This window comes from Typopeltis vanoorti, chromosome 13 (genome assembly GCF_054136105.1).
Source record: "Typopeltis vanoorti isolate ZY-2024b chromosome 13, IOZ_Tvanoo_1.0, whole genome shotgun sequence".
Classification (NCBI taxonomy): domain Eukaryota; kingdom Metazoa; phylum Arthropoda; class Arachnida; order Uropygi; family Thelyphonidae; genus Typopeltis; species Typopeltis vanoorti.
In genome coordinates, this window is record NC_143561.1 from 73,778,386 (window position 1) to 73,801,883 (window position 23,498).

The 23,498-nt window shown below is 35.5% G+C and overlaps 1 protein-coding gene across 5 annotated transcripts in view; it reads right to left on the bottom strand.

The window, feature by feature from the left end:
• The window catches only part of Oseg6 (intraflagellar transport protein Oseg6), a 745,559-nt gene that overhangs the window by 441,658 nt on the left and 280,403 nt on the right, over positions 1-23,498 (bottom strand). For all 5 annotated transcript variants that reach the window (XR_016549279.1, XM_090403102.1, XM_090403101.1 and 2 more), the window contains one exon: positions 15,602-15,751. Coding sequence is in view for 4 of the 5 variants with exons in the window: in XM_090403102.1 (XP_090259228.1) it covers positions 15,602-15,751 (150 nt within the window). In the remaining variant the exon portion in view is untranslated. The remainder of the gene's footprint in view (positions 1-15,601; positions 15,752-23,498) is intronic.

The following is a 23,498-nucleotide window of genomic DNA, read 5'->3' on the forward strand; positions in this document are numbered from 1 at the left end:
CATTGTTATTGTTTTATCAATGTTTTTTATGAGATGATAACAAACATTGATAAAACACTGTTTTATCAATGTTTGTTATTATCTCATAACTCTTTCATCTTCATTCTTCACTTAACTTCAGCTCTGTTCTTTCTAGTTCCCCTTCACTGTGTTCAATAATGACTACATCATCTGCAAGTTTCATACTGTTTATACCTTGAACTGAAATTCTCCCTATATTGGCCTTGATGACATCCATTATTCTTTCAAGAAGATACTTGAGGATATTATTATTATCATCCTAACACGCCATGAAATCAAGGACTCAGCTAGGAGGTCCTTTTGTCATACACACAGCTCATCATATTGCACCTTAAACACATTCAAATTCTCTGCAGACACCACCCTCTCAGGCAAGGCATTCCAATCATTCACAACTCTGCATGCAAAAACCTGCTTCTCGCTGCCTTACTCACATCCTTCTTATACAGTTTCAGAGATGACCTCTGGTTCTCCCCTGATCTCCCACCATTTTCTGTAAAACCTCTTCAACACTGATCCTATAACAACCACTTATGAACTTGTAGGTCTCTATCATATCTCCCCTCTTCATCCTGTCCACTAGACTCTGCAAATTGAATCTACTCAAATTTTCCTCATATTCAACATTCCAGAGGTTAGAAACTACCTTAGTCAGTGGCCTCTGGAGCCTTTCAAACATCTTTTCTTCCTTTTGAAAACTAAGTGATCAAATCTATGCAAAGTAGTCCATGTGTAACTTAATCAGAGCCTTATATAATGGAACAAAAATCTCCTTACTTCTACAAGTCAGTGTCCTCTACATCATTCCCAGAATTCTTTGTGTTATCCTCACAATTTTGGTAATGAGTCCCCCTAAATTTCAGATCTTTATTTATTATCACCCTAAGATCTCTTATTTCCTCCACCTCCAACAAAATATCCCCATCAAGCATAAATTCTACATCCAATCCTTGTTTCCCAAATTTTAAAAACCTTACATTTTGCAACATTGAACTTGTATCCCCATTCTCATGCCCAATTACTCAATTTATTTAAGTCTTCTTGTGAGGCACAAGATCTTCTCTACTCTTCATAGTTCATCCCAAATTTGCATCATCTGCAAACAAGTGAATATCTCCATCCCAATCTTTGCCAATATCATTAACATACAAGTTAAACAGTAATGGCCCTAAAACAGACCCCTGAGGAACACCACGAGTGACTTTCCTTTTCTGGGATATTGCTTCCCCCATACACAACTTGCTGATACCTATCAGATAGCCTGTCTCCGATCCAATGCACTAATCTAATATCCAACCCAATCCGCTCTAGTTTGTCTATCAACTTATCATGCAGTAATCTATCAAAAGCCTTTGCAAAATCCAGCATTCTACTGTATATCCCTCTTCTCTGTCCAAGGAAGCAGTCACCTTATTGCAATAAGTAAGTAGATTACTAAAACATGACATCCCGTTAGCAAATCCATGTTGTCCATCAAAGATAATACTATTGTTGTCAACCCAACTCTGGATCCTAGTTCTCACAAGCTTCTCCAACAACTTAACCACAACACCTGACACACAGCTAGGCCTATAGTTTGATACTTGAGTTCTATCACCTTCCTTATGAAGTGGCAAAATCTTGCCCTCCTTCCACTCCTTAGGAACTTGACTATGCAAGACTCGCATTAAAAAAATATGTCATGGCAGATGCTAACTCCCTGGCACATTCCTTCAGAATATGTGGTGATATATTATCAAGTTACACAGTCTTATTAACATCAAGTTTGCTCAATTCCCCATATACCTCTTGCTCATTTACAGTCAGGCTGTCCTCTCCATCATCAACTGCTCTCAAACTCTCCATGATGTCACATTCACAAGAATGAAAGACCTTTATGAGCTGCTCATTAGGTATCTCCACTATATCTTCTTTAGCAGTTGATCTTACACCATTTTTTCCAATCAATGTCATTCTTTCATCAATTTTTTTTTTTTTTTTTTTTGCTGGCTACATATCGAATGAACTCCCTAGAATTCCTTTTGGCTTCATTAGCTATCTGCTGCTCATACTTCACTTTTGCTACTCAACCAACTATCTCCTTGTCTTATGCCTTTTTTTGTCTGAAATCACCTTCCTAATTCTCTACAGTTTCTCACAGCAGCCTCTGCATGTCACTGAATGTTCAGTGACAAGAGACAAATCACATTCTTGTCCACTCAATAAGATTTGAGTACAGCCCATGCCACTTTCTAATCTATACCGTGAAATGCTTTTGAAAGTCAACAGAATAGGTATAAACATTTTTATTTTTACATAAAGCTTTCTCCACAATTAATCTTAACATTAATATTTGGTGCACAGTACTTCTGTCTCTTCTAAATCCTGCTTGCTCATCTTCCATTAGTATCCTTATTCTTTCTGTTAATATTATCATAAGTACTTTTCCCGCATGACTCATTAGAGCTATTGTTCTGTAATTTTTGCAATCCACATTTTGTTTTCTTTCTTTGTGAATAGGTATTAGGATTGATTTTTGTCAATTCTTCTCATGTTTAGCCTTCCTCCCATGCCATGTTACATAATAATTACATTCATCTATCATGATAAAATCACCATACATAGTTTAATCATAAGGTAATCACTTTGGTAAGATATGCACTCCAGACAGACCCAACAATTCTTTGGACTCTGAAATAGAACCAGACAAAAAAGATAGAAGTGGATGAGGTAGAGATATTAACAGATTCATATTGAGCTGTGTTTCGCATGTGTGTTGCATCTGGAAGCAGTTCACTTGACCATGTAACATGACCTTTCTGTATTTGGTGCATACATTTTGACACATTTGTATATATATGTGATAGACTAGTTTCAATTTTTTTCACTATAATTTTTAGTTAAAACTAATATTTATGATCTGTAAGGATAATAAAAAAAAAGATAAATGTAAGGGTGAAAACGGATTTTTTATTAGTTGTAAAAATTAAGAAACTTGTAGCAACTAATTTTGTTACCTCATGGCTGGTGGATTCTTCGGGGTTTATAAAAATCAGATAAAAATAAATAACTACACAGTTTTTCAATGCTGAAAAAATCATTACAATAGAAATTAATAAATTTATTATAACAAAAATGCAGATTCACATGGCATGCATTAGCTATTACCCAATAAAGAAAAATTGAAATTAGCCATAACTGGTAATTAATTTACGGAATTAACAACGCATATGAAGTATTTTAATTAAAGATAACTTTAATGAATCACTTCTATATTTCGGCAATGTCACATTGCCATCTTCAGGAACATAAAGATATGGTATGTGCACTAAGGAACTAACAAAGCAAATGAGGAAGAAAGTAAGAAACTACTTTTGTTCCTAAAGTCCTAATGGGAAACTACTTTTGTTCCTGCGGGCTAATTTGGTAGTCTTGGCAGTTGGGCTGAAGTTCTCATAATGAAAGTCTCCCAAATTTGGGGCAGTTTCATGCACCCAAATTTGTTGAGGTTAGGAACGTTTTTTAGAGCTGCTGAAGATTCTTTGAATAATCTTTCGTATTTAAACTTGCTGCGATGGATTATTTTTGTTTTCTTCCAACGAATTTTATGATGGGTATCTAAGGCATGGTCAGCCAACCCAGAGCGGCTGTACTGGTGAAAACGGATGTAGTCTTGGTGTTCTGAAATCCTGATATTTGTTGTTCTGCCTGTTTGGCCAAAGTAGGACAATTTGCAGCTGCAAGGGACCTGGTATACACCAGGTAGGTCTAGGGGAAGTGGTTGGTCTTTGGTAGAGCAGATAAGGGATGCCAACTTTTTATATGGTCTGTAACAGGAAGTAAGGTCATATTTTTTGAGGATATTAGTTATTTTTTCAGAGGTGCCCTGGATGTAGGGGATAGTGATAGACTTGGTGTAGTCTTTATTGTGGAGGGGGGGAGGGGGGGTTGTGGTTTACAGGTTTTAGTATTTTTTGGATTTTTTTGGGGTTATAGCCATTGGCTAAGAAAGTGTTGAGGATGTGGTTTAGTTCCATAGTCAGGGCCTTGTCATCTGAGCAGATTAATTTTGCCCTGTTATATAGTGTTTTTATCACCCCATATTGTTGTGGGGGGGGGAATTGCTGGTGAATGTATCTGCCAGTGTGGGTGGGTTTTTTGTAAACAGAGAAAACCAAAGATCCATCAAGCTAGCGGGTGATTAAAGTGTCTAGGAAGGGGAGGGTGTTGTTTTCCTCTTTTTCTAAGGTGAACTGGATTCTGGGATGTTGGTTGTTTAAGTGTGTTAGGAAGGAGTGGAGTGTGTCTGAGCCATGTGGCCAAATAGCAAACACATCATCCACATAACGAAGCCAAATAGTAGGTTTTTGTGGGGCGGAGTTTAAGGCTTTCTCTTCAAATGTCTCCATAAAGAAATTGGCCAAGGGTGGGGAAAGTGGTGAACCCATGGCTGTCCCCTCTATCTGTTTGTTAGTTCCTTAGTACCATATCTTTACGTTCCTGAAGATGGCAATGTGACATTGCTGAAATATAGAAGTGATTCATTAAAGTTATCTTTAATTAAAATACTTCATATGCGTTGTTAATTCTGCAAATTAATTACCAGTTATGTCTAACCAACGTATAAGTCTTACTACTAGAAATTAGCCATGTTAAGAGATCTAAGGAGAGATTTCCAAATGTCATTTAATAAGCCCAGGGGCATAGGGCTGACCACCTTATCCTGTGAACGGTTTGAGATCCGATGATTAATAAATCCTCGACACCGCAAGGTAAAAGAGGGTACAAAGAAGATGAGATGAGATGAGATTTAATAAGTCCTTAGTTTCTGTTAAGAGACCTTTAGAGAATGGATAACTGTCACGGATTCTATGACAAGTCTAGGGTAAAAGTTTTCTTCCAAACATGACATGGTGGAAATATTCCAGTCAACTGTATGGCTAGTAGCTGAAGTAGGGTGGGCTTTCCTTTCTTTTGTGCTCAACATCTCCAACATGTTCATTCTTTCTCACCTCAAATTCACAGTGTCTGCCAATGTAGGCCAAATCACTAGTTGGGGCAACTTTTTAAATTTTAATGACTAAAACACTGTGTTGGATAAATGCCAGGAAGTCAATTGAATAAATTCATATGGAATAAGAGAGAAATTAGTCGGAACACTAAATTAGCTGTATACAAGACAGTGTACCAGTTTTAACTTATGGATCTGAGAGCTGGGTCAGAAGTAAAACACTTGACCAAAGACTAGAGACCACAGATATGAGAGAGTCATGAGAAAGATTAGAGGCATGAACAAATGGCATCAATTGCAATATCATATTAAAAACGAAGATATTAGGAAAGAACTTGACATTGTCGGCATCCAGGAGTGCGTTAGCTCTGCTAACACAGTGGTATGGTCACTTAAACAGAATGGGTGAGGGAAAGATTAGTAAAACAAGTGTTCTCTACCAGGTTGGCAGGAAAACGACCCAGAGGAAGACCGAGATATAGGTGGTCTAACAAATAAGCTTAGGTGTTGATAAGCGTTAATAAAACATCTTTATAGATAAAAGTGTTTGTGGTGTTGTTAATACCGTGAAAAATAAGTCATGAACAAGATATAGGTGGATTGATACGGTACAATGTGCCTTAGACGATAGAAATATAAGATCTGATAATGATAATATTGGAGTCTTGACAAGTAATAGACTGATTTGGAGGAAAATTGTAGATAGGAAGTTAGTAATGATGTAAATTTTTCATGTAGTACTATCATATCCTGTACACCCCTTGAGGGTACATTTACAGAATTTGATGATGATGATGATGTTTTGCAACTAAATTAGAACTATTGAGTTATATAACTCCCAATAGCTGGGATATTCTCGAAAGCATTATAGATGACTTTTGCTAAGCATGTTTTTGTGTAAAAACAAAAAAGTAAATTTTGTGTAATAGCAAAGTTTCAAAGACTAAAACAGCAATAAGAAAACAACACACAACCCTGACACCATGCCCAGAGGAGCAGCCAATCAAATAAGTGAAGTGAGGAGCAACTAACCACCAATGGACAATGGCCAAGTTATCAAGCAACAACTTCAATAATGGACAGCTCTCGTTTCTGCAAAAAGGTTTCAACTACATTATCACACTAAAGCCAGACCAAAAATCAGACTCCATCTACCACATTGAAAGAGGTATAAAATGTTCCCCTGCTCCAGCAAAGCCAATAAAATACAGATAGAAGCATCTAGTATACCAAATTAAATAAATCACAAAGTAGCAATCTAACCAAGCAGAAATATCAGCCCTTCAATCCCTAAGAAATAACAAACCCATTGTTATTACCAGGGCTGACAAAGGTAATGCTACTTATTCTTGCTTGGACAGCTTACCCAGAAAAATGAACTGGCTGGTATCCAAACAAAACATGTACATATTGGTTAACCTACAATCCTACAAAGCACATTAAAAAGAAAACAACAGAATTAATGAAGTCAATGACTACTTGGCCAGCAGAAACAGTTAAAAAGCTGTTCCTACATTAGGTCCACACTCCCAGAATTTATGGCATGCCAAAAAAATGAACCACTGCAACCAACAGAGATGGAATCATCATCATCATCATCATCATCATCAACATCAAATTCCTGCCATGTACCCTCAAGGGGTGTACAAGATATGATAGTACTACATGAAAAATTTACATCATTACTAACTTCTAATCTACAATTTTCCTCCAAATCAGTCTGTTACTTGTCAAGACTCCAACATTATCAGATCTCATATTTCTATCGTATAAGGCACTTTTTATCATATCGATCCACATATATCTTGGTCTTCCTCTGGGTTGTTTTCCTGCCAACCTGGCAGAGAACACTTGCTTTGCTAATCTTTCCTCTCCCACTCTGTTTAAGTGACCATACCACCTGAGATTAGCTCTCCTAACGCATTCCTGGATGCTGACAATGTCAAGTTCTTTCCTAATATTCATGTTTTTAATATGATATTGCCATTGATGCCATCTGTTCACACCTGTAATCTTTCTCAGGACTCTCATATCTGCAGTCTCTAGTCTTTGGTCAAGTGTTTTATTTCTGACCCAGCTCTCAGATCCATAAGTTAAAACTGATTTGAACACTGCGTTGTTTATAGCTAATTTTGTGTTCCAACTAATTTCTCTTTTATTCCATACGAATTTATTCAATTGACTTCCTATCATACCAGCTTTGTTGATTCTGTTGTCTATTTCCATATTTAATTTACCATCTTCACTAAAAACGATGCCTAAGTAGCTGAAATGTTTTACTTGTTCCACAGGTTTTCCATTCACAACACAATTGACATTTTTTTCTGCCTATTTTCATTGTCATTGTCTTGTTATTGCTGACCTTCATACCATATCTATTACAACAGTTATTCAATTCAGTCAGGGAATCTTGCAGACTTGTAGCGGATTTATTTAGAAGTATAATATCATTCGCATAAAGCAAAGATATGACATTAACATCTCCAATTTTGAAATCAGGTTTAATACCACTTTCCTTCCATATAGATAAATATGGAAGGAAATAATGATAATGATCCATATAGATAAAGAATAACAGAGGGGATAATGTACATCCTTGTCTCAGATTTAACATTAAACCATCTCTTGGTGTACTTCCTTCAATTCTAACTGCTGATTTACAATTCAAATAAAGACTAAGTATTGCTTGATATAATGCCCCATTGACACCATATAACTGTAGCGTATTGAATAGCTTCTCTCTCGGCACCTTGTCATATGCCTTTTCCAGATCTAAAAAACTTAAATACAGATCTCTGTTATATTCCCATGATTTCTCAACTATTTGTCGTAAAGTGAAGATCTGATCCTGGCAGCCTCTATTTGGCCTGAATCCAGCTTGTACTTTCTTGCATAAATCTTGCCAGGAACACTCAGTAGGGAAATACCTCTGTAATTCTCACATTCAGTTTTATTTCCCATTTTATATATGGGTACTATGAAAGCTATACTTGAATCATCGGGAATTCGTCCCTCTGTCCAGGCCTTCTAAACTATGCAGTGCAGCCACTGTAAGACATTTATACCACCATACTACAGCATTTATGGTGAAATGTCATCTACTCATGCTGCCTTTCCACATTTCAAGCCTTTGATGGATTTTTCTACTTCAAGTACGGATATGAATTCCTGACTGTATGCCTGTTGAATGTTTTTTATCACTGTGCTATCACTGCTTGTTTCATTTAACAATTTTTCGAAGTAATTACTCCATACTTCAAAGATAGCTTTTTCTCCAGTTTTCATGTCACCTTTATCATCTCTAATTACTTTTACAGCACTTTTCTCCATTTCTAAGCTTCTTCAACCATCTCCAGAATATTTTGTCACCTTCTTGATATTTATTTTCTATATTCTTGCAAAATTCGTCCCATGACTTTTGTTCAGCTAGTTTTACACAATGTTTAGCTTTCTTTCATTTGTCTCTGTATTCTCTAAGAGCTCAAGCTGACTTATTCGCCAGGAACTTTTGATATGCTTTCTTCTTTTCCTTCACTGCCTCTTTAACTTCTTGTATCCACCATGGAGTTCTGATTTTTCTATCCTTGCAGGCAACCTCACCACATGCCTCTTTGGTTGAATCAATCAGGGTTTTCTTCAAGGCTCGACACTGAATCTCCAAAGTTTGGTTCCTGTTCTCAAACTCCTTCATTTTTTCTTCAATAAAGTTTGTGTATTTTAGTCTACAGTTCACATCTGAGAGCTGCTGCTCAACTTTTATTCGCTTTAAAACTTTCTTATAAGTTCTTCTTTTCAAAATTAAATTCAATTTTATCCTGCTCAAGACTAAATAGTGATCACTTCCAATTTCAAATCCTCTGTACACTCTGGTGTCCTGCACCAGGGAGAAAACATCACTATCAACAATAACATAGTCAATGAGACTTTTCTTATTCCTTGCCTCTTCTTTCGATGTGAATTTGTGCACATTTTTATGTTTGAACATGGTACTAGTAATAACCAGTCCATGTACTGAGCAGAAATCCAATAGGTATTTGCCATTATTATTAGCTTTGCTTTTTTCTCCAAATTTTCCCAAAATATTTTTGTATGTCTCACAATCATTTCCTACTCTGCTATTTAGATCCCCAACAAGGACCAACTTTTCCTTTTTCATTGTGTCAGTTGCATTCTCTAAAGCCTCAAAAAATTCCTCCACTTCTACCTTAGTAGAACCTTCTGTAAGACCATAGGCACAAATAGTTCTCATTGTCCAGTTCCCCATTCTCATATTTGCCCACATTACTCTACTTGAGACTGACTGCCATTCAAGAAGATTAGCCTCGTATTTTGTGTTGAATACCATGGCTACTCCTTCTTTTCCTTGATTGTCATTGCCTGAATATAGCATTTTGTATTTATTGCTCAGAAAGATCTCACCAGTTTTTGTCTTTTTTTTGTTTCAGTCACCCCTATTATGTCGATCTGATACTTATCTAATTCCTCAGCCAGCTCCATTTCTTTGCTATTCAGGCTTCTTATGTTGATAGTACCAATCTTTAACTCTGGTGATGTTGAGTTGGGGTGTGTTTTCAGATTTGTTCCAGTAGCTGACTTTTCACTGTTCGCCCTGATTCCCTGGCAAAAACAATGAGTGCTTTGTTTAACTGAGCAACGCCCCAGCCAACATGAAATTTTATCATGTTGTACCATAATTTTGTATTTTGGTTTAAGCCAATAAGAATACAATTTGGTCGGCTAAATCCCAAATTGCCAGCCCATCCTCGTTCGTTCAGTATCCAGGTAGATACCTAACAGGGTGCACCACGAGAATGTGAGGATTGGACATTAAGTCAGAAGCCCTGGTCTGTTCTCCGCATTCCTTAAAGGCTATGTGTTGGTCTCCTCTCAGTCATACAGCTTTGACCCTTAAGCACACCTGACTCTTAAGCATCCAAGACTGTTGAAGGAATCAACAGTCCTAATTATCACTAAGCCAAGGAACATTTAAGAAGCTGGTAAGTCATTTCCTCTCCTACATAAAAAATACAGAACAATTCATAAACAAAATTAAAAACATCATACGCAACAATGAAGATTTATTACTCAGCTTTGAAACTGCCCTTTTTATGGACATCCCAATCAGTAACATGTTTCTTCTCCTGTAGAACAAATTTTTGCCCGATATCATAATCCTCTTTGGGCCCAGATCGAAGAACATGGTCCAAAGAGGACTATGATATCAGGCAAAAATTTGTTTCACCCTGAATCACTTTTATTGTTGAAAAGGTAAAGAAGGGGCTCTAGCCTTCTTGGATAGCTTTGTTACAAGATGGGTCTCTTACATGTTCAGTTTAACACACACACACGCACGCACGCACGCACGCAGGCAGGCAGGCAGGCAGAAGATACTTTCATGCCACTTCACAACACCATCTTGCTCAAAATATTGAAATATTCACAACTTTAGCTTCTAGGGCAGAGCACATTTCATCCTCAGAACAAGCAATGCATCTGGAACAAGAATCTCCATTTACACTTTTTGAACAGAATGGTTACAACAAAAATCCCTCACAGAACTTAAAAAAAGAACATCCCTACATTCCTACTTGACACTATATACACAATACCCTTACCGTATATCACAGATATGAAATATAAATTGGGCCATTTGAAAGAACACAAAATCAGAACAGTTTATAAACCTCTGGACAAAGTCTCCCATTTTCTCAAATAAATTAAGGACCAGATGTCTATAGTATCCCCTGTCAATGTGGGATCCAGGATTTTGGATAAACAGGATGGATCATCATTACCAAAAGAAAAGAACATAAAAAATATATTTGGTATGGGCAACCAAAAAGTAGACTAACCTAACATGCCTTAGATGAAACCATTTTGCAAAGCTGATACATATTTATATACCAGTATAAATCACAGAGACTGTTCCTATACAGAGCTCAAGCTACAAAACCCTTGGAACTGTAACAGAAATGATGGTACAATTCTGCATAAATTTTGGTGCACTGCTTTATCTGCTCATCAGAGTAACCATAAAACACCACTATATAAAGTGCCACTATTATCTTCCACACACGACTGTCATTGTAATTCTGTCTCTGTTGATTGTATATCTTAGAAATGCCTTTGATAATGCTAGCTATAACTAGTGAAACGTCAGGTTTTAAATACTTAAATTAGTTATTTCATTCCTGTGTCTATGTAGTTTATTCCAGAAATTTTCAACATGAATAACTACAACTACAGAAATCTCAATATAGAACTACAAAAAAAGGTACAGTCATGGGCTTCAACCCCCCCCCCACACACACACACCTGGCTAACTTTTACATGGAAGACTTCAGACAATGATCTCTATATTCAGCAAATCTAATGCTCAAAGTTGGACTCAGATATGTTGACAGCATATTATTCACCATTTAGTCCCACAACTGCCAAACATTAAATACCTTCCTAACCTATCTGAATAAACAACACAAACATATTCAATTCACCACAGAGATTTAAAACAATAACTTTCTTACTTTTCTAGATATGCTTGTCAGACATTTCTTAGGCTGTCTCTCCTTCACTGTCTACTCTAAACACACACATACACGCAGACCATTACACATACCCACAGATTCATACCACCATTAACATAAAAAATAGGGGTCATCAGCACTCTCATAGAGCCCTAACAATTTACTCTGATGAGCAGGTACTAAAGAATAAATATGAAATTATTATCCAAACCTTTATAAAGAATGGCTACAACAACAAAAACAACAACAACAAAAAAAACAGTTCACAAGATCCTCCACAATAATGCTATGAAAGAAAGAAAACTACAAAAATGCCATACCATACATTAGAAAAATATCAGAAAAAAATATACGGAACACTGCATAAATACAAAAGGCAACATTCAAATCTTCTACAAAATTAAAAAGCAAACTTAGCTAATCCAAAGATCCACTGCCTTAGCTTGCAGACCTGAGAGTTTACAAAATCCAGTACACCTGCAACTTACCCTACATAGGGAAATCAGGACACACAGTTCCAATAAAAAAAGATGAATACAAACCCATTAAATTCTTTAGCTATACTAAAACAGGCCTTTCCAAACTGCATCAAAACTAGGTATGAAAGAAAATCAAGGAAAGTTTTTTACCTTGGGTATACTATACGTTAAAAATACCAAGCAATTTTATAAACTTGGTTTTAATCCTTTTTCCCAAGTAAGCAAACAGATAAGTCAAGTTTGCACCTGAACTATGTTCGGGTCTGAGGCAACTCGTGGTAAAGGTGGAGTAAGGTCTGATCACTTTCCCTTAGCATCTCCCCTAATGCAAAGCACATCCCCTTACGGAGATGTATGATGCTATGCATTAAAGGAAAGGGCCACTACCCAGACCAGTTTCGACCTTGGGAGCCAGACCCAGAGATGACAAGGCCTGTTTGCTTACTTGGGAAAAAGGATTAAAACCAAGTTCATAAAATTGCTTGGTATCTTTAACATATAGTATACCCAAAGTAAAAAACTTTCTACAGCTTTCTCTCATCCTGAGATGTTTATTTAATAAGGTCAAAGCACCTTGTGGCAACTTGTTTAGGTAAAATTTATAAGCTCTGCACTACTTCAATCTTGGCATCTCTGGGTCTGGCTCCCACTGATGAGACCTCAATAAAGGTCGAAACCGGTTTGGGTAGTGGCCCTTTCCTTTAATGCATAGCATCATACATCTCTGCAAGGGGTTGTGTTTTGCACTGCGGAGATACTAAGGGAAAGTGATCAGAGCTTACTTCACCTTTACCATGAGTTGCCTCAGTTAGTTCAGGCACAAACTTGACTTACTTGTCTGTTTGCTTACTTGGGAAAAAAGATTAAAATCAAGTTTATAAAATTGCTTGTTATCTTTAATATAAAATCAAGGAAACTTGTGAGATGCTGATTCACTATCCTAATCTCAACAGGAATGATGGATTATCAATTCCAAGAGTGTGGAAAACCCATCTATAGCACATATACTATTCCAAAGAACAGAATGGTAGAACTCCAACACAAGAAGCCATGATTAGTAGACAGAACCTAAAGTTAATAGGGCTATACAGGTACAAACTGATGTAGTTCCACTTTTAATTTTTTTTTTTTAAATCTATCATTTGTGTTTTATTTTATTATACTTTTTTATTATTACTAATCATTTATATTCAGTTTTTTAACCCTCCTTCTCTTTCTTTCCTTCACCCGGAGATGAGGCTAATGTAAATTGTAAACAAAGTAGTTATACTATAGCTAAGTTATGTGTATTGTTATGTAGATTGTGTTTTGTTCAAACATATATTCCTGATGATGATCTTGATAAAGAGGTCAAAATGTTGAGTATTACTTTTCTTAATTGTAAGTAAAGAAACTGCTCTAATACATTCTAGTAGAAAGGCTTATACGTTGGTCATACATAACTGGTAATTAGTTTACGGAATTAACAACGCATATAAAGTATATTAATTAAAGGTAACTTTAATAAATAACTTCTATATTTCGGCAACGTCACGTTGCCATCTTCAGGAACATAAAGATATGGTATGTGCACACAGGCACTAACAAAAGCAAATGAGGAAGAAAGCAAGAAACTAATATTGTTCCTAAAGTCCTAATGGTGCCCTCTGGTGGGCTAATTTGGTTGACTTGGCAGTTGGGCTGAAGTTCTCAAAATATCTTTATGTTCCTGAAGATGGCAACGTGACGTTGCCGAAATATAGAAGTTATTTATTAAAGTTACCTTTAATTAATATACTTTATATGCGTTGTTAATTCCGTAAACTAATTACCAGTTATGCTCTAATACATGTTTTTTTTTGTCTCCATAAATTATACACAACAAATGCTGACCACTGTTTAACTATGAGAGAAGGAAATGACAGAATTAGAGAGAGAGAGAAAGACAACATTTCTTCTTTCCAAGATGCATATATATATATATATATATATATATATACACACACACACACACACACACAGATATCTGCATAGTCAGTCCCATCACTTCCTTCCTCATAAGCTTGGAATAATTTCCACCTTGGGACATAGAGCCCATTCTCTTCTGGATGACTCAAATGAACTTACAGAAATAAACCATCTCAAAACTTCTTTCAAAGTTAATGGATATTCCAAGAGAATCATTGAAAGATTCCTTCTTAATCCTCCTAGACATCGTTCAGAAGAAACAAATAGATTCAAAGGCAATATATCTACTCCTTACATAAGTACAGTCTCACATAAATTAGCAAAAGTTCTAAGAAAATACAATATGAGAACCTTGTTCACTCCACTTCCAAATATCCTTTTCTTAATAAGCTACCTAAAACTTTGTCATCATCATCATCTCAAATACCCTGGTGTATATAAAATATTGTGTGACTGTGATATTCCTTATTTTGGGCAGACAGACAAATCTGTTGAATTGCGTATGGAAGAACACATGAGGGACATTACTTAAAAGAGACAGCGAGCCAGTGCATTATCAAGTCATATCCTTTTCTCGGCTAATCCTAATGATGAAAGCCAAAGTCACAAAGTCTGCTGGGAAAAATCTACTAACATCTTCCGTTGCAATGATGAACTGGAGAGAAAAATCGTGGAATCTAGGGAAATCATCTTCAATCCTGTTCATCTAAATAGTAACTTGAGCTACAATCTTCCAGATAGTCATTCAGCTGTAATCATGTACTGGCATTCACAAGATACTACTAGCACGTACTTTCCCAACAATACAACAAACGAAAGAAAGAAAGAAATTCTTTAAATACAACCACAACGATTTAATGTCAATTACGTATAGAGACTCTCTATGATGTTCATAGTTTATTTAAGCTTCAGTGTTTTAGTATTTTTTCTTTCTTTTATAATGTCACCTGATGAAGGCTGTTACAAGCCAAAACTAGGTGTGTTTTTTTATATTAAAATCTTTTTACTTAAATCTCAGTTCTAGTCATTCAATTCTTTTTAAAAAATATGTATGTTAACCGAGTTAATGATCATTCTTTCATATATATATATATATACATATATATATATATATATACACATTTTTTTAACCTTTATTATTGCAACTTCCAATTGAATTATGAAAAATAAACTACTGAAATCAAAGCTTGGCTCTCCCAAGTCTATTAGTTAGAACAGTTAATCTCTGTCTGCAGTCTGTTACACTGTTAATTTCCACATATCCTTTTGGACAGTTACCTGTATACTGCGAATAGGAAAGGGACTGTAAAAACTCTGTCTAAGTCAGCTAACTCATATTTAGATGAAAGGACCTTACAAATGTTGCTTGAATTCTAAGTAGGACTGGACTTTTGGTTTAAAGAGCAAATGCCATTTGTACATGTGCCTAATTTTTAATTACAATAATTTTAATTATAACTTATAATTAAATTATTCTTGTAGGAATAATTGATTTTAATTGTAGGAATAACTTAATTATTCCTACAATTGAAATCCCCCATACAGATTAGCATCTTCACCATACCAATTTTATTAAAATGCCAATAAATGTAAAATGAAACATTACACCTAAGAAATATCATACAGAAACTGTTCCTTACAGGATTGTAAATAATCCCATCTGACTTTGCATCAACAATTAATAAGCGAGTTCCAGAGGGATCAGGAAAAATGGTGGAGATTCCAACAGTGTGATGATATTCATTGACAATTTGCCATTCTTCTAACCAAAATAATTGAACTGATCCAGTCTGGAAAAAAAAAATATATATATATATATAATATATATATATTATAAAGAACACTACAGTTTAAAGATTTCAAGTGTAATATTAAAACTAATGAAAATCTTCTATTTCATTGCAAAAGTATTAACAAATAAATGTTTTGATTTATTAAAACAAAAGTCCAGTCAGTAGATGTTTTATATAATATAATATATAATAATATTTTATTTTAATATAATATTTTATATAAATATTATGCAAAAAAGTTTTAATAAAGAAAACACATATTATGGATTAAAGATTTCAAGTGCAATAATAAAACTAATGAAAATGTTTTACTTCATTGCTAATGTACTAAAAAAATAAATGTTTTGATTTATTAAAAGTAAAGTGCCCATCCTCTGTATTTCACAGTAAAGATCAGCTATTCCCAAAAGAGAGGCCTTTCTTTCTCACTGAAAAGTAAAACCATCCTTTAAGCAAAAGAAAGAAAAATAAAAATCTATCCAAACATAAGTTTCTATGGTGTCTCTTTTTACCTCTACAGAAAGCAGTACATTCACGAGAAAAAAACTACTACTTATTCTGTCTCTGAGAAGGTGGCAAGAAATAATGAAAAAGCTATAAAGAAAATGTATAGCTCTTTCTTGTGTTACAGAATTGTGTGCTTCATATAAGTGAGGTAAATACAAGAAAATCAACTAAACACAAAAACATCTCAGATAATTACACCAGGCAAACTATGCTTATGCAGTAATTTGACACACAAAATAGTATTAGTAGCCTTATGGCCTTTTGCAATTTACCTATTTAGAATGAGTAGTTTATAATTTAATAAATCAGTTATTTAAATAACAACCTTATAACATGCAATGTCTTTAGGAAGTCCTTGCAAAATTTATTTATCAAAACATCCAAAGTTGATATTGTGTGCATGTGTGCAGGTGCATGAGTTTATTTACATATATTTATTATCAGGCAAGTAACAAAAAAAAAAGAATATATATATATATATGTATATATATATATATATATATATATATCATCATCAGCCATTATCGATCCACTGCTGGATGAAGGCCTTTCCAAGATTACTCCAATACTCTCTGTCCATGGCTCTCCTCTTCCATGTCACTCCTGCAAATCTGATGATATCATCAATCCACTATGATTTAGTTCGGCGTCGTGGTCGTTTTTCCTCTCATGGAATCCAGTCCAGTACTTCTTTTGTCCGTCGCTGATCTTGACTTTGGGAAATATGCCCAGCCCATTGCCACTTCAGATGTTTCACTCTTCCTATGATGTCAGAGACTTTGGTTTGATTTCTTATCCATGTATTCCTTTTGTGATACCAAGCATACTTCTTTCCATGCTAAATTGTGTTGTTCTTAATTTCTGAATTTCCTTTGCATTCAATGTCCATGTTTCACAGCCATATGTCAGTATAGGAAGAATACACTGGTTAAAAACCTTTCTCTTCAGGCATAACGGTAGTTGGCTTTTGAATATTGAATGTAATTTTCCAAATGCTTTCCACCCAAGCATCGCACACCTTTTTAATTTCATCCATTATATTTTGTTCCATTGATATCTGTTGTCCTAGGTAAATGTAATGATCTACTTGCTTAATTTCCTCATTATTGATTTTTATTATTTCTGGTTGGACATAACTATTGAAATTAACTGGGTCTTCTTTAGGTTTATCTTTAGGCCTGCTGTTCTGATAGCAATTTGGAAGTCATGGATACAAGTCTGTAATTCATGTGCAGTTGAAGTAAAGATAACTATGTCATCTGCAAAGCATAAATGGCTTAAATATCTTCCATTTATCTTCAGACTTTTCCCTTCCCAATCAAGAAGTTTGAATATTTCTTCTAGGCACACTGTGAATAATTTTGGAGATATTGTGTCACCCTGTCTTATACCTTTCTGTATTCCCACAGTAGAGATGTTTCCATTGAAATTAATTGCTGCTGTGGCATGGGTGTATGCTAATTTGATGGTTCTGATGTAGGGCTCCTCCAACACCCACAGATGCGAGACCCTTCGATCTGTGGGTTACCAATATACATTACTTGGGTAATGTATATTGGTAACCCTAATATACATTACCCAAGTTAAAAAAACTTATTTACATCTATATCTCCTCCAGAGATTCTTATTCAAAATAAAAACACCTTGCAGCAACTTGTATAGGTAAAGTTGATAAGGCTCTGTATTACTAAAACCTTGGTATTTAGGGTCTAGCTACTCACTGAGGAGACCTCAAAAAAGGTTGAAACCAGTCTGGGTAGTGAACCAACCATAATGTATTTCAGTATACATCTCTTAGTGAGATGTGCTTTACATTATGGAAAATACTAAGAATAGTGATCAGAGCTTTACCCACCTTTACAAGGAGTTGTCCTGGTGTTGCACAACCTTTAGGCTTGAACTACGTTCAGGCGCAAACTTAACTGTTAGCTTACTTGGGATTAGGAGTAAAATAACCAAGTTTATAAAATTACTTGGTAACCCTAATATACATTACCCAAGAAAAAAATTATTTACATATATATATATATTGCATCAATAATTTCAAGAGTATCATTTTTGAATTGAGGTATGAGGCATCTGCTGCCTTTTTTCTGCTAACCATTCCCAGATTACCTAGTTGAGTAGTTTGCCCATTCTTAGGTCAGCCAATCATAAATGCAAATGAAAAAAACATCAAAATAAGTGGCTTAGTGTCGAGTGTTAAATGAAAATAAATAATAATTATTATTATTATTATTATTATTAGAATTAGCATTATTATTATTCTGAGACCTCATAGAGTCAAAGACTCATCTAGGAGGTCACTTTGTCATACAAACAGCTCATCATATCATGCCTTAAACACATTCAAATTCTTTGCAGACACCACACTCTCAGGAAAGGCATTCCAATCATTCACAACTTAGCTTCCAAGGATGACCTCTTGTTTCCCCCCCTCCAATCTCCCACCATTTTATGAAAAACATCTTCAACACTGATCCCATAATGAGCTCTTACCAACTTATACATCTCTCACCTGTAAATTTCATCTTCTCAACCTTTCCTCATATTCAACATTCCAGAGATCAGAAACTACCTTAGTCAATCGCTTCTGGATCCTTTCCAATATCTCTTCATCCTTTTGAAAACTAGGCAACCAAATCTGTGCACAGTAGTCTATATGGGGCCTAATCAAGGCCTTATACAATGAGACAAGAATTTCCTTACTTCTACAAGTCAGTGTCCTTGGCATCATTCCCAGAATTTGTTGTGTTGTCCTCACAATTTTGGCAGTGTGTCCCCCCTAAATTTCAGATCCTTATCCACTATCACCTCCAGATCTCTTATTTCCTCCACCTCCAACAATATATCCTCACCAAGCATAAATTCCGCATCCCATCTTTGTTTTCAAAATTTTAAAACTTTGCATTTGCAACATTGAACTGCAACCCCCACACCCATGCACATAAACTCAGTCCTCTTCTTGTAAGGCCACAATCTACTCTACTCCTTATAGTTCATCCCAGCTTTGTATCATCTGCAAACAACTGAATATCCCCATCCAATATCATTAACATACAGGTTAAACAGCAATGGCCTTAAAGCAGACCCCTAAGGCACACCACTAGGAACTTTCCTTTTCTGGGATATTGCTCCCCCATACACAACTTGCTGATACCTATCAGATAGCCAAACTACCAGTCTAATATCCAACCCTAACCGCTCTAGTTTACTATCAACTTATCATACAGTGATCTATCAAAAGCCTTTGCAAAGTCTATGTATACTACTATGTATCCATCTCCCATATCCAATTATATTGCAATAAGTAAGTAGATTACTAAAACCTGACCGCCCGTTAGCAAATCCATGATCTCCATTAATAGGTAATACCACTGTTTTCAATCCAATTCTGGATCCTAGTTTTTACCAGCCTCTCCAACACTTTAGTGACACTACAACAACTGACACAGATAGGCCTATAATTTGATGCTTGAGTTCCATCATCTCCCTTATGAAGTGGCACAATCTTGTCTTCCTTTGACTCCTTTGGAACTTGACCCAATGCAAGACTCATATTAAACAAATATGTCACGGCAGATGTCAACTCCCTGGTACATTCCTTCAAAATACATGGTGATATATCATCAAGTCCTAGAGCCTTATTAACATCAAGTTTGCTCAATTCTCCATATACTTCTTGCTCACTTACAGTCAGTCTCTCCTCCTCATCATCATCATCAACTGCTCTCAAACTTTCCATGATGTCACATTCACAAGAATGAAAGACCTTTATGAACTGCTCATTAAATATCTCAACTATATCCTCTGCAGCAGTTGTTCTTAAACCATTTTCTCCAATCATTGTCTTCCTTCCATAATGCTTTTTTTTTCTTTTTTTTTTTTTTTGCTGGCTCTATATCAAAAGAACTCCCTAGGATTTTTTTGGTTTCATTGTATAGTGAAATGTATAGTGAAACGTAAAGTGCAGTGACACAAAATAATTTGTATTGTGAGTCCAGATATTGCTCCCAAATTTTTTAAGCAGTTGTTGTTGTTGGTTGGCTAAACATGACATTTTACTCTTATGATAACAGTGAAAGTGTAAGATCTTCAATCCTTTGTTTCATTTAAAAGAGAGAAGCTTCGTAGCTCAGTTGGTATAGACGAAGCCCTTTGGTCAGAAAGATTTGGGTTCAATTCACATTCATGCCATGAGGAACCTTTATTTGGCCTCTTTCGACTCAAGGTGAGTTAGCAGTCTCATATCGAGGCAGAGGGTTTTTTTCACCCAGAAACTCAGGTTTTTTTTATCTCTCAGAACAGGCAAACTGTCCCCGTAAACTCACATGGGTCTATAGTCATAAAATACATACTTAAGGAAGGAAGGAAAGGAGAAACCCAATACGAAATAAATGAATTTAAAAGAGAGGTCTGTGATAAGGCAAGATCTTCATTCATATTAATTAATAAAATGGAATAGATTTTATGATCGATGATAATTAAAAAACTAATTATTAAAGAATTTTAATTACAAAATTTGCCCTTCCCTACAGACATTTGGTTGAAAAATGGCTAACTTAAATAGAAAGCTGAACAAACCAGAGAAAAACATGAAAATTCTTCAGCAACATCTGCAGTTGATTTTCAATCTATTTTTGGAATCTCAACATGCCAAACAGCCATTCTGGAAATGCCTGAAGGGCCTATTAAAATACAAAAATTATAAGAAGGTTATTCTAAATAAAAGGGAAATATGATGAAAGCTACTTAAGTTTTGGAGTTACTTGGACCAGAAATGAAGACGAGCCAAACAGAGTATGCTTCAAGCAATAATGAAAAATAACCTGAGGATTATTACCTCGTCAGTTATCATATTGCTAAAGAGGTGGGGGGGGGGGGGGTATACAACTGGAAAAATTATAACCTTGCACCCAAGATCTAACTGCCTGTAAAATTGGTGAGAAAAATGCCAAGAAATTGATGTGTACCGCTCTCTGATACAAATACAACAGCTGCTAGATGCATTACAGATATGGTACTTTATTGTGAGGATGAATTAATAACTCATTTAAAATCTTCACCTACAGTTTCACAATTCAATTAGATGAATCATCAGATATTGCTGGTTTGGCTATTTTGATTGTTCTGGTATGCTATATTTTTCAATTAACTGCCCAAGAGGGTATACTTATGTGCAAGCTTCTTAAGTACAGAGATACTGGTTAAAACATTTCTCATGATATAAATATATAATACAGAAAAACATGGAATATCTTGGATATTGTGTTTTCACATTCCTACTGACAGAGCCAAATCTTTATTGGGTGCAAAAAAGAGGAATCATATCAAGAATAAAAACAAAATCCCCACATAATCAACATCCTCATTGTGCATTGTCATGCTCTCGCTGTGAAACGAATTCCAGAGAAAATGAAAGATGCTTTAGATGACATGAAAATTATTTTTATCAAATCCAGGGAACTAAATTCAAGATTATTCTCATTACTCTGCGAGGGGGGCATTCTAGTTCTCACAACACATTGCTCCTATACACAGAGGTATGCAGACTATCCAGAGGCAAAAATTTTTTAACCCAACTGAAATATAATTATTGCTCAAAATTACATGAAACATATGAATTCAGATTATGGCATACCTTGGTGATATATTTTTAATTCTAAATGAAGTAACTATATCCCTGCAAGGAACTAAACTCATATATTTAAAAGGAAATTATAAAATAAATGCACTGATTCTGAAATTATATTTAGTGATTTCATACATCTGAAAAAATGATGTAAACTTTTTGAAAAACTAAGTGACTTAATGATACAAAATGATCTAAATCTATCTAAAACTGGTCGCACGTACATAAATGAACATTGTTAAATCTGCAAAAGACTATCAGAGTATGTTTTCCAGTGCAAACAGGATCATATGACTGGATTAAAAACCCATTTAAGCATTGTCAAAATGAAAATTTACCAATGAAAGAGAAGGAACAGTTCATTGATATATCTACAGATTCAATCTTAAAAATTATGGGAGGAGGGGGAGGGGGGCTGAAAAGTTCTAATAAACACCTAGAACAAAAATGATATTACTGATATAATCACAAGAACTTGATATAATCAAGTTTTATGTGCTGCAAGAAAAGGCCACAACTGAGATTCACAAAACTTTGTGTGAGACTTTAGGCGACACTGTGTCCCCCAGCATATCCAATAGTTGCCAGATGAGTGGCCAAGTTTAAAAATGGGCATCCTGAGACGACAGATGTTCCCAGGTTAGGAAGACCTTCCACAGTGATTACACCTGAAAACATCATGCACTGATTCAATGTTTTCAGGTGTAATCATTATTTTTTCATTATTATTATTATTTTGGGCAACTCCAAGGAGTCGACAGACTCATCGAGGGAGGTCCTAACATAATGTCAAGAACAACCATTCGACATTCACACAGTATCTATCATACCTTGCCTTGAACTCATTCACAGTCATAGCACCCACAACAGACTCTGGCAGCTTATTCCACTCATTCACCACTCTCCAAGTAAAAAACCTAGCTCTAACACCCTTGCTAACCACATTCTTGCCCAGCTTCCATGTATGGCCCCTAGTCCTCCCACCATCAGTCTTATTCTCAAAAATATCTTCTGAATTAATCTTATAGAAACCCTTCAGTAATTTGAATGTCTCAATCATATCATCCGTTTTCCGCCTATCAACCAATTTTTGCAACCAACAAATCTTCAATCTGTTCTCATAAGGTTCATTCCATAGACCTGCTATCATCTTGGTCACTCGTCTCTGGATCCTCTCCATTATGATCCTTGATGATAGACGAACACCACCCAAAAACATTGCAAAGACACTGGTGATATCCAGGGAATGAGTTGGGGTCATTATCTTCAATATCTGGACATGCAGAAGCTCTCAGCAAAGTAGATCCCCAAATGTTTGAATGTCGACCAAAAGAAATAACAGGTACTGTCATCTCAAGGGATTTGAGGTCATTTTGAGAAATCAGGTATAAATTTTTTGGCTCATACTGTGACTGCTGATGAAACATGGCTTCGTCACTATGACCCAGAGACCAAACAACTGTCAATGGAGTGGAGACACAAAGGTTCTTGCCATTGTCTTTTGGGATATGGATGGCGTAATCCTTACCAAGTACCTCAAAAATGGTGAAATTGCTACAGCAGCAGCTTATTCAACAGCTCTGAAGGAATTTAAGCAGGTACCAA